The following is a 12,093-nucleotide window of genomic DNA, read 5'->3' as shown; positions in this document are numbered from 1 at the left end:
CCTACCCCTAAAATTTTAAATAGCAACCCCTATTTATTTTACCATTTTTTTGTTTCTTATAGAATTCTACATAAACTGCATTATTTTTTTGAGAATTTTATAAGGAACACAAAAATGGTAAAAGAAATAGGGGTTGCCATTTAAAATTTTAGGGGTAGGTGCCCTGGGGGTCAAAGGGTTGAAAGTAACATGACAACAAATGCCTCAAAAATTGTCCCCCTTGATATGTAAATTGACGTATTTCTCCAAATTTTCATACTATCATCGGTAGAGGTAATATTAAATACTGTTCGTTTTCAAATTGTCACCCTGTATATTAATGCCCGTGATGCATTTAAGACTTCTTCATAGTTTTTTCAGTAAGTATTTTTGGATATATTTTCATACAGCATTTAACAATTAAATTTTTTAGTTGTTTTCTTTATATTGGAAGGCATACCTTACAATACAGATCAGAATACCAATGATATTTATGTATTTGCTATTCTAGCAATAATACTGAAATAATTATGAAGAAAAAGATTAAAAATGGTAATTAATTATTTAGAATTTTAACAGTGGGTAACTTGGGGTATGTCTGACTTCTCTCCTAGGGTTATTCTGGATTTTCGTTTCAGCACTATGACATACAGGGTGATGGTGACAATAGCTACTGTAGCTAGGCATATTGAAGCTACTTCTATGTGCAGGACACGTCTAGCTCTGATGGCAGATTCAGAGAATTCTAGAAAAGTAACATAGAAACGTTAAAAGTAAAATTATTGTTTTCTTTGTAAGTTCTATCTTTGGTTCTATATTTTTTGTGGTTGTTCACCACATACGACACGGAGTATTGTAGCTAAACGATGAGATTTATACAAATTGTAAGTTTTGGGTTCGATGAAGGACTATTAGAGGTACAATTTAAAAATAATTTTACAAGATACAGAGTGTCCCAAATAAGTAAAAAAATATCAAAGTTGTATTTTTTTAAATGGAACACCCTGTATATTATTACATTTTTAGTTTCTACGATTAAAATAAAGGTAAATTTGATTAAGGTTTATTATACTTAAACCTTACCGTTTTTGAAATATTTTCAATTTTGTGAAATTGCAGTAAAAATTTGAAGGCTTCATTTCTCCAAGGGTATCAAAGTTTTTAATACTAAATATTTACTGAAGTTTATTTACTGATCAGTTATTGTGTTGCAATAATAAAAATAATACTACCTTATACAAAGTGTCTAAAAATTTATTTTAAATAAATAATTATTAGCTTCAAACGGCAATAACTTGTTTAATTTAAATGGAACACCCTGTATATTTTACGAGAATCAGATGCACAGTTTAATTGTCTATCAAATTATATTATACCATTTTTTACATATCTCTTTAAGTTTCCGTAGAAAATGCATTTTCTTGTAATTTAGAACTTATTTATCAATATACCCATGGACTATTGATATTTTAGATTATTTTTGAAGATGTACCAAATTTTTAAAGAGTACAGATACTAATATTGTCGATATAATTCGTTTATTTCATTAAAAAATAAAAAAAAACTGTTTAAATATTTGTTAAAGAGGACCAATTAATATGATTCCAGTATTCAAACTACATTAACTGACTGTTTGCGTTGATTAATAATAATTGCTACAAATACTAAAAAACTGAATTTTGTATGGGCATTAGACAGTGTGATAAAAAGTAACACCTTAAAAATGATATTTTATTTTTTAATAAATGCTTATTTATAACAACAGAGACTTTAATTTGATAACTTATTATTATATTGATTTCTGACTCAAATCCACATTTATTTATAATAATTTATTAACGAACACAATTAAGTATGTAATTAATTACTATATGAGAAAATAATGGTGTTATATTTAATTAATGGTATACTCTTTTATAAAGATTTATTTTTCTTTTTTGCATACAAGTGGGCTAAATATTATCGTTTTGCTAAAAACGTTTTCTTTGTTACATTTTGCATTTGTTGCTTTAAATGGGCTAAAATGTAATATTATCGATATATCGCTAAAAACAGGTCTAAATTATAAGAAAATGCATTTTCTACGAAAACTTGAAGGGATAGGTAAAAATGGTATAATACAATTTGATAGACAATTTAATTGTGCATCTGATTCTCCTAAAATATACAGGGCATTCCATTTAAATTAAATAAGTTATTGCCGTTTGAAGCTAATAATTATTTAAAATAATTTTTTACACACTCTGTATAAGGTAGTATTATTTTTATTATTGCAACACAATAACTGATCAATAAATAAACTTCATTAAATATTTAGTATTAAAAACATTGATACCCTTGGAGAAATGAAGCTTTAAAATTTTTACTGCAATTTCACAAAATTGGAAATATTTCAAAAACGGTAAGGTTTAAGTATAACAAACCTTAATCAAATTTACCTTTATTTTAATCGTAGAAACTAAAAATGTAATAATATACAGGGTGTTCCATTTAAAAAAATACAACTTTGATATTTTTTATTTATTTGGGACATTCTGTATCTTGTAAAAATATTTTTAAATTGTAGCTCTAATAGTCCTTCAACGAACCCCAAACTTACAATTTGTAAAAATCTCATCGTTTAGCTACAATACTCCGTGTCGTATGTGGTGAACAACCCTGTATAACTTGTTTGTCATTTATGTCATTATGAAGTGACTAAAAAGATGATTACTTACCCTTATTGATTGGTTTCTTCAAAAAATCTACATTAGAAAACGTGACAATAACACCATTCCTAAAAGTGACCTCCTTAGACTTTCCGGTCTGTGAATCATCTATATCTGGACTGACAGCAACTGATTTTTTCTGTACAATGTAATAGTTATCTGAAACAAATTAAGACATAATCAGTTATATTAGAGCATTACCTATAGTTTGTTTATAACACCAAACACTCCAAAGAAAAATTATATCAGTGTTTCACAACTTTTGCTAAAATTTAAAATTCTTGCATTTGTATCATACAACATTATAATGGAAAACATTAGAAAAATGGAGATTTTTACTTACCAAACAATAGATTCAATAATATTTCCTTAATAACATAGAATTCCTCCTTTTCATAGACCTTAAATGCCAGAGAATTATTGAAGTTTTCTTCCAATTTCCATGTGATGTTTACAAAGCTTGAATTCTGTCTAACGTAGGCTGTAGGTGGAATATAATAATAACTACCCTGAAAAGATACAAACATAATTATATAAAACATATAGAGTGGTAAAAATCAAATCAAAAAACCTACCTGTCTGTTAATTTTGACGCTGAATTCAGCCAAATTCTTCAAAATATTTGTTTTTATTAAATTATCTGGACTAACTTCAATTTTTGAAGTAAACACTTCTGGCATTGTGCTGGTTTGGTCAAAAACTATTTCATTATGAATTATCTTTGATTTTTCGGTAGTGCCCTTAATTTCAGTAACTCTCCCAGCTTCTGAACTCCTCAGTACTGTCCACGGATCAATTTTAGGGATCTTCGAACTTATAGCTAGTTCTTCGTTACGAAAAACATCATCATTTTCTTCTAAAGATTCGTATTCCTCAATTCTTGAGTTATACATTGACTCAATCTCGCTAGCAGTCGGTTCACGGGGTACAACCACTTCCTGCTTTTCCTGAAAACTTTTTACAAGGTCCTCGTTTTCGGAAACCATGCTTGGTTCATCTGTTACATCTTTAATTTCATTTTTATTCAAGAATGTTGGATTCAATACTGTAGTGAACTCTGTTTCAAATAGAAGTGAATCTTGATCTTCAATTTCTTCTTCTCTATTTACAAGATCTACTGATTTATCTATCGTATCTTTAGTTTCATTTTTATTGAACATTTCTGAGTCTAATTTTGTGGTCAGCTCTGTTTCAAACAATATTGAGTCTTTATCTTCAAAATTCACATTACTTACATTTTTAAGTTCACTTTCATTCATAATTTCTGTGTTTAGTTTTGTAGGTAATTCTGTGTGAGATATATCTGAATCTTGGTCTCCAATTCTATTTTCTACATTAACAATATTTGTACTGGAAATCCAGCTATCTATGAATGTACTTGTAAATGTTTTTGAAGTGGTGGTTTCTTGTTTAGGAGTTGTAGTATAAAACACTTCTTCTATTTTAGCAATATTAGACTCAGAATCATCAGAAGTATTTATAATAACAGTAGATGTATCAAATGGAATCTCATTAGTGCTCTTGGTAACACTATCAGTTTCATTTGTATTTACTGTTTTTTCTATATTTTGGTTTACTTCTGTGACATTTTCTATGTCTATATCTTTTATATCATCAGTTTTTACTATTTTAATATCTGAGTTTTCATTAGATTTGTCAATGGTTGTAGTGGCGACATTTTCTGATTTAACTTCTGTCTCATCTAAAACTTTTATATCATCATGTCCTCCTAACTTGACATCTGCATTATCATCAGTGGAATTACTAGTTACTTTTTCTATAACTATATTTTCTTCTGTAGCATTTTCATTTTCTACTATTTTAATATCTGTATTTTCATCAAGTATATCAGTAGATGTATTAGTATTATTTTCTGCTTTTTGCACGACTTTATCCGTAGAATTTTCTATTTCAACACTTTTTATTTCAGTTCCTACTAGTTTAACATCTCTGTTCTCATCAGGCGATAATATACTGGTTATTTCACTAAAATCTTTCAAGCTTATACCATTTTCTGCTAAACTATCTACGTCTTCTCTGTGCTCTTCAATTCTTTTGGTTACATCTTCTTCATTCTCAATAAATAGGTTATTTTCTATTGTAGTACTTTTGTATCCTTCAGTGGAAGATTCATCATTATCAGGCAATATTACATCTTCATCTTTTTTAGTAGTATTTTTTCTAGATTCTTCATAATCAGAGAATATTATACCTTCATTATTGTTTGTAGAGTTATCATCGTTATTATTAGAGTCTCTAATAGAATCATTATCTTTAAAATCATTAGGTTCAGTACTATTATTGTACTCTTCAGATCGACTTATGTTAAACTGAATTGACTTCATTGAATCATCTGATTTAGGAATTTGAACCGACGTAGAGGTGGTACTGGTTTTTGTAGATATAACTACAGAGTATTTTTGCTCTGACGCATTGTTATGGTTTGGTACGATTGAACTGTGATTAGACTGTGATGGAGCTACAGGAATAGGGTCTTCTATTAACTGTATTTCTCTGTGGTTTGGTATATTTTGAGTTTCTGTATGTGTAGATTCTAATTTAGATGTTCTTTCTAAAACGTTATCACTATCATGGCCACTGCCTTCAGATTGTTCGGCTTTCTGAACTTCATCTTCATCAAAATCTCCTTCAGTTTCACTGATAGTGATCTTAACTTCCTGTATGTTAGAGAATTTCTTTTTTTCACTGTGAAAAACCTTCCTGTAGTCACCTCCAAACAGATCTTTGTCGTAATCTTTCATTTCATCTCTATTATTTTTATCTGAGCTTTCCTGTTTTTCGTTATTACTTTCGTAAGTCTCTTCTCCTTTACTAAAAATAGAAGCTACATCTCTAACTTCATCATTTTCCGCTAGATATCTGTCGTAAGGGTCTTCATCTACTAAACTGGCATCTACAGGTATTAAAGAGTCTAGATCTTGAATTTCGTTAACTGTCGAATGATCGTTATCAATTTTCATATCATTGTCATCATCGTCGTGAGTGTTGTGTGAATTTTTTGGTTGAGGTTCTTCGAAACGGTTAAATGAGGAACTCAAAATTCTTTTTTCTATCAATCTTAGTTCGTCAGCGGTGGGTTTTCGTTGGACTGTCTGTCCGTTGACGGTTTCTTTGACACTTATTTCGGTGACAACGTTCAGTGACTCCGTTACTTTGGGTTCTGTGGAATTTCGGGTTGAATCTAAAAATAAAAAAAAAGAAATATAGAGGTTCTTGGGAAGTATATTTATACGAATTCTAGATTTAAAAAATTAAATTGGAACAAAGTCGTGTTTTTTGTCATAGTTCCAATAGTGGCTCACCCCCTATAACTTTTTTATTTTTTCAGATAAAAAAACGAGATTTGGTATATTAGTATATGACATACATTAAGATTGATTAACGTATTCATTCGTTTTTGGTAACTTCTTCACCAGAAGGTATTTTTTCACCCCTCGGTATTTTTTTACTATATTCGATAGAAAATGAAATTCTGAATAGAATGACATATCATATGTCAACTTTTGACATTGCCGCTTAATAAAATATCGTATTTTAAATTTCAATCTAGAGTGCCATGGTCAGGAATAGCCTTGGAAAAATAGATTTGATCGTCTAATGTTTTTATGTCTTCTCCTGGCCAGTTAGAGAATGCTCAAATCGTATTTTTTATCATATCTCAATTTTTTTCAAATGGAACTAGGGTGACTCGATAGCATATTTGGAAAAAGCATTTTTTACGAATAATTTGATACCACACATTTGGTATTTCAACTTATAATTTAAAATAAACCATATGTCAAATGTCAAAAGTTGACATATGATATGTCATTCTATTCAGAGTGTTATTTCCTATGGATTAAAGTAAAAAAAATGCGGAGGGTGTGCCATTTAAAAATCAAAAGTTGTAGTCATTTCCGGTGAAACAGGAAGTGACCGAAAACAATTGAATACGTCAATCAATCCTAATTTATGTCATATATTAACATACCAAATCTCGTTTTTTTAAGTCTAGGAAAATAATAAGGGGAGTTTTATTAAAAAAGTATATATGACTAAATTTTAAGGTTTTTGGCATATAAGTACTTAACATTTTCTAAAAACGAAGAGCTACCTAAACTGTATTTTACCCTGTATAGCCTGATATTTAGTTAAAATAACCATTGTATGTTTTGATTATAGATGTATGTAGTTATAGATTATAGATATACATATATAATACAAAAATCATATAGATACATTATATGCTTTTGGTATGATTGACAGCTTATATTGAAATTTCATTTCAATATAAGCTGTCGTTCTCCTTGGAACTGCCGCTGCGTATGAGAGGCGCCACCCTGTATATTGCATTAAAATCATTTTATAATATAAAAATATACTTCTATTTTTTCAACTATAATTTGAAACTTTTCAATTGCCAGTCCTATAGTCTACTCCTATTTATCACAGTACTTTCTTTTAAGCACACTATTTTGTCTTAAGCCATTCTATTTTTGTAAGTGTCAGTAAAAATGATTCTATTTCAATTTTGAACGTTTAATTTGGAAGTCTGTTTATTTTAAGATACTTTTTTTAGTAAAGGTGTGAATAATATAGGTGTGAATCAGAAAAACAAGATTTAAAAAGATATATTTCTCTTTTACTGGATAACATTAATTATAGTAATTATACTGAGATATTTTTAATAAAAATAGGTCTATAGGCCTAATTAATGCAATGGTGTAGCAATAACTTTTTTAAGTACCTACCTATATAATTGTTAATTTAGTTCAATGATTAGAATCTTACCGCAAATTTTGCAACATTCTAATTTGTTGCAAATTAACGAATTTCTAATATTGGCAATAAAATAATTCGTTAATTAAATGAATACATAAAATTAATAATTATAATAACAATAGTATAGTTAGTATTAACAATAAAAATCAATTTAATTTTGCGACATACTTTCCAACATACTTAATTATATAATTTGTAATGCACTTATTTATTTATAGATGCTAACAAATATAGGATTATTAAAATTAACTGCTTCCTAAACAATATATAATGTATGACTTAATTAAAAAAATTATAGAAATTTAAATGTTACTTAAAAACTTTGCGTTTGTTCTGTTATTACAGAAATTGTTTTTGCTTAATTCGTTTAAATAAAAATGGGCAATGTTGCTTTCTGACCAAATCGTTTTAAAAGAGAAAAAGTAATGAAACTGTTCTTATTTACCTGCGTTTCTTTTTAAAATGTTTCTTAAATACGGTTCCACCTTTCCATTGTTGTTAAATTTGATGTCAAGTGTTTTTGTTGAATCTGAAAATAATAATAATTTATTTATTAATAAATATTTTGAAAAGCTAAGTATAATGTTAGAGATTTATAATTTTACTAGCATGTACCCGCGACTTTGTTCGCGTCGAATTAATCATTTGTAATTGTGATGATAAAGCAAAGCAAGAATTTCCATTAACATACAAACTGGGTAAAATTTTCTCACATTTATGTCAGCATGAGAAAAAACAATATGGCGATATTATTATATAACTTGGTAATATTTGAATGGTAGTTTGATCTCGTTGGAATTTGACTTTCGAAGAATCCGTTTGCCAAAAATAAGCGTCAAGCATTTAAGCAGAATCGTGGTTAATTAATTACCCAACTTTTTTGAATACCCTGTATGATTTTTTAAAAAATTTCAAAATATGTAAAAAACAAAATAAATTATGCGTGTCCAAGCGTTTTCCCGAAAGACTAACCGTTTTTTAAATAACAAGTATTGTAATATTTGAGGGGCGTTTTCACCCTCTTGGAATTTGAGATTCGAGAAACCCCTTCTTATCGAACCTCTACACCCCACAGTCAATCCGTTTGCCAAAAATCAACTTTAAACGTCAAGCAGTTTAAGCAGAATCGTGATTACTCAATGGTCAAATTATATGAAACACCCTGTATAAATTTTTAAAAAATCTTAAAATATGTAAAACAACAAAATAAAATATACGTGTTTAAGAGTTTTTTTCGAAAAACTCACCGGTTTTTAAATAAAAAATATTCTAATATTTGAGGGGTGGTTTCACCCCCTTAGAATTCGAGTTTCGAAAAATCCCTTCTTATTGAACCTCTACACCCTAAAGTCAATCCGTTTTCCAAAAATCCGCTGTTTACGTCAAGCGCTTTAAGCAGGATCGTGATTAATCAATGACCAGATTTTTCGAAACACCCTGTATACTTTTTTAAAAAATCTTAAAATATGTAAAAAACAAAATAAAATATACGTGTTTAAGCGTTTTTTCGGAAACTTGACCGTTTTTTAAATAAAAAATATTGTGGGATGGTTTCACCCCCTTGGAACTGGAATTTCGAAAAATATCTCGAATCTTATCGAACCTCTACACCACGAGAATCAACCTCTATGTCAAAATTGAGCTTCTTACGTTGAGTGGTTTGAGCAGGATCGTGAGTAATCAGTGAGTCACTTAAGGATTTTATATATTAGTATAGATTGGCAACATGAATTTAGCAAAAAATGCCCAAATTTTGAAAAACGTTCTACAAATAGTATTGTTCACATAAAATTGAAAAGAAGGCATCTATTTAAAAAACGTCAAAGTTAGGAATAAAACATACACAAAATAATACAAAATATACAGGGAGTTCCAACATTCCGTGGACATAGAGCAATTACGTATTGAATCAAAATTAGTTAATGGCACATCATGGTACAAAGAATACAAGGTATGATATTGCGCAGGTTGGTCGCTACGTCACAGGTGATAACAGGCGCTATTGGTCAGCACGCTCCGCGCGCCAGTTCAAATCGTCAATATATTGTTATAAACCTGTTTTTTTGTTTACATACCGTCATTGAATTATCGCTAAGCAAGCTACTGTGGAGCAGTGCGTAAGGAGTCGGGCTAGGAAGCGAGAGACCGGAGTTCGAATCTCGGCCGGGACATAACTTTTTATTTATTTTTTAAATACTGTTGTATTCTATAGTTTATTTTTGTAGTAGAAAAAAAAAAAGAACTATTTATTCTGTTATTTTTAATCTCCGTTATTAATATAAATTGATTGTTAGTACAATACCTCATTTAATATAAAATAATATTCTACTTTTTGAAATGTATCGGGCCCTAATTGTACCTAAAAGTAATATATTTTTAGTGATATACCATATTGTAAACTATTTAATATTTTAGTCACTTAAAAAGTTAATTTGCATTGAATAATTGCCTACCATTAAAGGAAATTTGAGCTATATAATCCTTGATGGGCATATTCTGGGTATGCAAATACTTCCTTTAAATTTTGGGTGTCGTTCAACCGATTTATTCTCAAAACCAGAAACTTCTACATATAAAAAGAAGCAGAGGTCACTAATTATAATAAACTTCACCCTTGGTATTACTTCCACTAATTATAATAAACTTCACCCTTAGAATTACTTCTATCACAATTACAATACGTTCATCTGCATTGGCATTTTCTACTTTTCGATGGGAAACAATAAACTTCCCAATATTTTTTAAATGATGTAACAATTCCTCTTGTGGTTACTTTTCCATAGATATCCTCAACTCTGTCCTCATGTGAATTCAGAGGCAATGAAAATGAAAATTATTTACCATAAACATCGCAAACTAAAAACCTAATAAACAATTTTATACCGAATATAGAAATAAATTTAGTATTCTTACGTATCGTCCAAATCCGTGTTAATAGATAATTATTATTTTAAAATATATTTTTGGAACTGCTGGTTTTGGTAATTATTAAATTAAACGAACTAAAAAGTCTTAAAAATAAACAATTCTTAACCATAACCCCAAAAAATGCAGATCTCCTGTCAACTTTCTTTATTTTTTTTTACTCATTATTTTCCTAGTGACGTCACAGGTGGTATGCGCGAACTGAATGAAATTGGAGCCGCTATCGATCATACCTTGTATTCTTTGTACCATGATGGCACATTGTATTTACCTCAATACAAAATGCTTAGTTTGTCCGTTAGAGGGCATCAGTAAAAAATAAACGTTAATTAATTTAAAATGTATTACCTTTTTTAAGCTTTTTATGAAGCCTATTGTATCATTTGTGATACTAACATAAAATTACATATTTTTGCCAACTAGTCTATTAGCGGATACTAGATTTTATTATATTATGATTTTTGACGTTTGTCAAAGTCTTGCCAAATTATAGGTTATAATTTTGTGTCAACTTTTTTTTTTGGCGTTGTGGAAGATGATGCATTTTGATTCGTGTTATTACGTGTGTTTTGTGTCTTTTGAAGTCAAGTGGAGGAAAAATCGAGTAAAAATTAATTGTAGACCCAGAGCACAGTTTATGGTTAATACTAGCTGCCCAGTCAGAAAGTCTTATACACCAATAAAGTTACCTTCAATAAAGTTCGTATACCATCTCGCCGTAGATAAGTGCATCTCTAAAGGTGCGTATTCATTATCCGCACGAACGAACGAACGAATGTTCGCTAGTGGTATGGACGGGGACCGTACGATAGAACCGCACGAGAAGACCGGACGATAGACCGGACGCATTTGTTGGCGAACGCCTTTGATGTACCGACTCGAAACGGATGGTAGAGCGAACGAACACACGAACGGCCGCGTGCGTTCGGTCCCCGTCTAAATATACCGCACTTTCATTCGTTCGTTCGTTCGTTCGTTCGGATAATGAATACGCACGTTCGTTCGTTCGTTCGCTCGACCATCCGTTTCGAGTCGGTACATCAAAGGCGTTCGCCAAGAAATGCGTCCGGTCTTCTCGTGCGGTTCTATCGTACGGTCCCCGTCCATACCACTAGCGAACATTCGTTCGTTCGTTCGGATAATGAATACGCACCTGAATATGGTAGAAGGACCATACTAAACACATACTAAAAACTGGAGTAGCTGTAAAATATCGACATCGTACGATAGGTAAATAATGGATTTTAGTACTGCAGAAAAATCATGTCAAAAGGTACTGGTTTAAAAAAATTAAGATTAAAGTTAATTAATCAACCTTTAAGGTATAAAATATTTATGGTAAGTGTTATTATTAATAAAATAGTTTGTTTTATTTATTCCTGTGGGATATTACAAATTTGTATTTGTACATAAGTTATATTGTTAAAAATAATCATAAATGCTGGAAGTTTCATAAAGCTTGAAAGTAAGAAATAGTTCTTTTTTATATTTTTTGGTATGTGGTGTCTTGTTCTTGTTTGTTTTGTATTAACACATACCGTTTTTTATTAAATAAAATAACTCGATTACATTTTTTCATTCAACAGTTTTTTTCACAATATTTTGAAGTAATCACTTGTCAGTCAAATTTTAAATATATTAATTTCCTGCTATGCGTTCCAGTTGTACCAACTTATTTATTTGTAAAATAAAATAAACT

General features: G+C 29.8%; 1 protein-coding gene across 1 annotated transcript in view; it reads right to left on the bottom strand.

Annotated features, from left to right (window-relative positions):
* Positions 1-299: 299 nt before the first annotated feature.
* Positions 300-12,093, bottom strand: part of LOC115890371 (dual specificity protein kinase splB-like) — a 30,597-nt gene continuing 18,803 nt past the window's right edge. The window contains exons 3-7 of the mRNA XM_030910576.1: positions 7,915-7,998; positions 3,263-5,889; positions 3,031-3,196; positions 2,697-2,846; positions 300-724 (exon numbers count right to left, since the gene is read on the bottom strand). Of these exons, the coding sequence (XP_030766436.1) occupies positions 552-724; positions 2,697-2,846; positions 3,031-3,196; positions 3,263-5,889; positions 7,915-7,998 (3,200 nt within the window). The 3' untranslated portion in view covers positions 300-551. The remainder of the gene's footprint in view (positions 725-2,696; positions 2,847-3,030; positions 3,197-3,262; positions 5,890-7,914; positions 7,999-12,093) is intronic.

The sequence above is a fragment of the Sitophilus oryzae genome, unplaced genomic scaffold, assembly GCF_002938485.1.
Source record: "Sitophilus oryzae breed Bouriz unplaced genomic scaffold, Soryzae_2.0 scaffold_863_pilon_pilon, whole genome shotgun sequence".
NCBI classification, from domain to species: Eukaryota; Metazoa; Arthropoda; class Insecta; order Coleoptera; family Curculionidae; genus Sitophilus; species Sitophilus oryzae.
This window is presented reverse-complemented; position numbering and strand designations above follow the sequence as displayed.